This window comes from Leptosomus discolor, chromosome 1 (genome assembly GCF_034619465.1).
Source record: "Leptosomus discolor isolate bLepDis1 chromosome 1, bLepDis1.hap2, whole genome shotgun sequence".
NCBI classification, from domain to species: Eukaryota; Metazoa; Chordata; class Aves; order Leptosomiformes; family Leptosomidae; genus Leptosomus; species Leptosomus discolor.
The window spans coordinates 116,650,864-116,655,968 of NC_141391.1; the positions used below are offsets into that span (position 1 = coordinate 116,650,864).

At 48.0% G+C, this 5,105-nt stretch overlaps 1 protein-coding gene across 1 annotated transcript; it reads left to right on the forward strand.

Annotated features, from left to right (window-relative positions):
* Positions 1-3,794: 3,794 nt before the first annotated feature.
* On the forward strand, positions 3,795-4,904 carry GJA5 (gap junction protein alpha 5). Its single transcript, XM_009954531.2, has one exon. The coding sequence runs from the start codon at positions 3,795-3,797 to the stop codon at positions 4,902-4,904; it is 1,110 nt and encodes a 369-aa protein (XP_009952833.1).
* The last annotated feature ends 201 nt before the right edge of the window (positions 4,905-5,105 follow it).

Consider the following 5,105-nt stretch of genomic DNA (forward strand, 5'->3'; position numbering starts at 1 on the left):
CCGGCCAGAGCAAGCAGCAGCGATGCAAATGCTCATCTGCCCTTCAGAGTGTGTGGCAACACCAAGAGGATGGGCAAAACAGCTCCAAGAGCAACAGATGCTTCCCCTCCTGCAGAAAAAGGTAGCACAAAAAAGGAATGGCAGAGAGCAGCCCGTGGCTGGCGAGCCAGCCTGGCGTACCAGCCTGGCGTACCAGCAGGTGCCATCCCCAGTGGGGTATTTTTATCACGGAATTTGGCAGGCACAAGGCAGCCTGGAGCTGAGCGGACTCCATGCCTGGCCTACAGTGTGATATTTAGTTTTCCCCAGTTTTAGGGGCGTTCCAGGTGGTGATTAAGCCGGGACGGCCACATCGCAGGATTTCTGCCAGGCTGCACTGGTCTTTGTCACACACGCGTTTCCCAGTGCCAAGATCCCATGACTGCGCACAGCTCCTTTGTTGATCCAGCAGAAGGCTGTCAGCCAAAAGCACGGCTGGGCAGCGGCACAGCCCACAACTCTTCATGAATATGCATGACTGCTGTCAAGACAGTCTTCTATCAGGTGCTGAGACCCTGCAAAGATACCCAGAGGTGTTTTTCGCTGAGTCACTCCACAGTGAGACAAGATTTGTCTGATAGAGTCCAAACTAGGAAAAAAAGGCCACAGATGCTCACACACTGAGAGGTCAAAGCACATAAGGGCAACAGTAGTCTGGGAATGAGAAAAGGGAACTATATGGAAAATTCCCAAGAATAGTAAAGCTCTGAGGAAAAAGGCTAGGTCAGAGGCAGTCCTGCATAGCCAGGAAAAGCTGTCAGGAGGTGACAACAATCCTTCTTTGCTTGCTGGCAGCGGAGAGCTAGATGCTTTCTTCTGTTGCTCTAGAAGGCTCTTGGTCAGGCATTGCAAGAATAGCTTGCTAATAACTAAAAAATCTCTAAGCAAAAACTCTGCTCTAGGAGGAAAACTCCTCTTGGTTTCCAAAACTTGTTCTCCTGTGGCCACCTCCTACCCCCTTGCAGAAGCCACCTCCGTTTTCTATGAGGCTGTAGCAGGATGAACAGGAAGCATCTTTGGGCAGCCCCTCCTTTAAACAGCCTGTGCAGGGGAGCAGCCAGCAGGGAAGGGCAGAGGAAATGGTCCTACTATCCAGCCTAAGCCTCGTGGCTGCCAGCCTTGGATCCTTCTGATTTGCATCCTCTTGGAAAATTTTATGCATTAGTGAGGCATGTGAATTACTGTTATTCTCACAACCATTAATATTTTTTATTTCTGGACTCCTCTTGCACTTATGTTTACTTTATTTTCTGTCCTGTACTCACTGATTTTTACAAGTTCCGAGTGTCTAGGTTTAGTAGCCTTCCCTAGGGAAAATAAGCCATAGTAAAACCCCAGACTACCTGCACATGGTAGAATTGATGGGAAGAGATGCTCGGTTTGTGACTGCGCATGCCCATGGCAGGAGGGAAAACTCAGCCTTGGCACAGCCAGGGAGAACTGTGCTCGTTTTTACCCTAGCAAGCAAGGTGAATCAAGAAAAGCTAACAGCTAACAACAGCAGGAGCAATAGGGGCACCTGCAAACAACATAAACTCACCTGGAAAAATGAGGACACCCACCATTGTTCATGCTGTCTTGGAAGGAACATTCCACACGTACAGTTGTGCTACAGCATATTGATGTTGGATGCACCTGTATATTGAATTGTAGGTGGCTGGTTGCCCTGTCTGCACTCTGGGGAAAAAAAAATAATTAAACCTCCTGATTTCAGTGTAACAGTCTGTAAATATTTCCCATCACTGATTTATCTGCCTGTATTTAATCCCCTGGTGCTCAGAGAATGAAGCCATATGCTAATTTCTCCAGAATGCAGTAAGGACACTAAAGCCATTTCAGAAGGTAAAGCAGACCCACACTTTCATCAGTGTATACCAGTGCAGACAGGAGGCGTCAGAAAGACTAGCTGGTTTTCTGTGTTACTGCTCCTCCAGTTCCGGGCTGGCAGCAGATGAAACTTCTGCATATGCCAAGTAGCCACCAGGATCTACATCAGCACCATTGCAGCGTGCCTGCCAAAGCAGAAAAGAGCCAAAGCCCATCCTTTGCTTCCTGGTATGCCCCTTCACCCTCCTCGCACGGCTTCCAACAGGCGGTGCGGCAGCAAGTGGTCACCTCCCTATCTCCTTGCCTAGGCAACCCTCACCTTTCTGCAGGGCAGCCCTCAGCAGCTCCAGCAGTTTAAGGATTCAACTTTTGGTCTTTGTCCCATCCATCCTTGCAAATGGACACCATGTAAAAACAAAGTGATGATATAAATCATCGTGTGTGCTACTACATTAAATTATATCACTCACATAACCAGAAGAGGGGATATTGTTCCCCTCAAAAGCCAATCTCTCTGTTCTCCAGCTCTTACTTACAGGAAATCTACACAATATTGCTGCAGTAAATTTTCAGCTTTTAACAGTGTCTACTCTCCTCAGAAGTTCTTTGCACAGTAAAAATAATTGGCTCTTAAAGACATGACAAGGAACAATAAAGAAGGAGAGTTAACAATTTGGTCCCTACAGCTTTAGGATTTACCTTGTCTAGTGCTTTTAATATTTCATTGTGATGATTATTAAGTTTTTCATTTATTTATTAAAAGGATATTTTCAAAAAGAGTGACTGTGGGAGAACATTATCTCCAAGGTAATACTGCACACTTTATAGCACCTAGCCCTTAACTCATGCACAAGGGAGAGCTTTGCATTGCCGTGGGAAGGTGAGTATGGTGAGTATAAATGGATCAAATGATTGCTCAAGCACTCCTACAGAGCCCTACAAAAGGTGGATTAAACCCATCATTCTCTTTTTATCCATGAGGTTAAGTGACTTGACCAGAAACAGTCTGTCAGAGTCAGAAACAAAATTGAAGCGGGCTTTCCTACATCTTCACTTTACAATCTTGCTACCAGCCCACCAAACCTTTTCTCTCATCAGACCACCTACCACTTCCCAGGAGCTGCTGGTCCTTGGGAGGCATTTCAAAGGAGGCTTTTTTCTTTGTCTGTCATTTGTACTGTGAATTTTGTCTCAGAGCTTAAGAAAAGAGGAGGGAGCAAGATCCATAATTTAGATTTTGCAGCAGTACCCTCTCAGACAGGCGTGACAGAGTGGCAGCAGATTAGGTTTACAGGCATTTCAGTTGGTTTTCAGAGGTGGCATCAAGCTCAGAAATGAAGCCCAGAGCTGCGAGCGCTTCACGTTCCAGGTGTCAGTGCAGGTATTACACAACGGTGACACACAAAAGTGCCAGAGCAGTGCTCGGACCAGACTGTAGACTCCAGTCTTATCTCCCAGGGGATCAGCCCATTAAGGATTCCCCAGAGTGCAGTTTGCAGACAGATGAATGCTGCTTTAACTACACAGTCCACAGAGGATGCAATATGCAGAAGGCAGTGAAAGGACATTCTGAAGTAAGAATAAATCTGGCTCACCCTCAAAGTTTTGGCATTTAAGCCCATTTAACAGGTTGCATTTGGGTTATGCAAAAAAGAACACTTTTTCTTTCACTAGCAAACAAACAGAAAAAGCAACAAAAAACCACACATTGTTTTCAGTGCATCTGAAACAGTTTTCGGCAAACCAGACCTCATCCATTTCAGGTCAAATGAAAACATTTCCTCTGACACAAAACAAATCATTTCACTCCATGCATTCCTGGTTGGGCATTTCCTAACCCTCCTTAGAACCACTGTGTCCTATTTTCTCCCACAGAGGCTGTATCCAATTCTCCCTTCAAGACTTCTCACCCCTTCCAGTCAGCAGAAATGGGGGACTGGAGTTTCCTGGGAGAGTTCCTCGAGGAGGTCCACAAACACTCCACAGTGGTGGGGAAAGTCTGGTTGACTGTGCTCTTCATCTTCCGAATGCTGGTGCTGGGTACAGCAGCTGAGTCCTCCTGGGGCGACGAGCAGTCTGACTTCATGTGTGACACCCAGCAGCCTGGCTGTGAGAACGTCTGCTACGACAAGGCTTTCCCCATCTCCCATGTCCGGTTTTGGGTCCTCCAGATCATCTTTGTCTCCACCCCATCTCTGGTGTACATGGGCCACGCGATGCACACAGTGCGCATGGAGGAGAAGAAAAAGATGAAGGAGGCAGAAATAGAGGCCCGGGAGATGAAAAACAATGGTGACACATACTACCAGCAGAAGTGCCTCATGACAGAGAAGGCTGAGCTGTCTTGCTGGGATGAATCAGGAGGCAAAATCATACTTAGGGGCAGCCTCCTGAACACCTATGTCTACAGTATTCTGATTCGCACTGCCGTGGAAGTGGCCTTCATTGTGGGACAGTACATCTTGTATGGGATCTTCCTGGAGACGCTGTATATTTGCCAGCGGGCACCTTGCCCCCACCCTGTCAACTGCTACGTTTCCCGTCCCACAGAGAAGAACGTGTTCATCGTCTTCATGCTGGCTGTGGCAGTGCTCTCCCTGTTCCTCAGCCTGGCTGAGTTGTACCACTTGGGCTGGAAGAAAGCCAAAGAGAGGTGTTCCCGGTCTTACAAACCCAGCCCCAGCACAGCCCCTGGCAGACTGGAGTCTGCTCCGCAAGTAGAAAGGGCTCAGATGTACACTCCTCCACCAGATTTTAACCAGTGCTTGTCAAGTCCCAACGGGAAGTTCATCAGCCCTTTCAGCAACAAGACGGCATCCCAGCAGAACACCGCCAACTTCGCCACCGAGAGGGTCCATGGCCAGGAGGATGCTGCTGTTGAAGGGCCCTTCATTAAGTCCAGCTACATGGAGAGTCCAGAGGTGGCCAATGAATGTACAGCACCCGCCTTCCCAGAGAACTACTTCAATGAGAAACGCCGGCTCAGCAAGACCAGCCGTGCCAGCAGCAAGGCGAGGTCGGATGATTTGTCTGTGTGACCTGACCCCAGGAGGGATGAGGAGAAGAAGCAGTCTCAGCGCTTAGTAAAACTCCTGCAAAGTGGACTCCAGACTCTTGCCATTAACCTCTCTCTGCTTTAACACCCTCTTGCTCCTTTTCAGTGAACATCATTGTTATATTGCAGACAGCACCTCTCACAGCTTAAGGCAGGGGCAGCCACTGGGAGACTCACACTGAAG

What these genes read in the sequence shown, in the direction of transcription:
- GJA5 (XM_009954531.2), top strand. Translation starts at nt 3,795, where the DNA reads ATGGGGGACTGGAGTTTCCTGGGAGAGTTCCTCGAGGAGGTCCACAAA.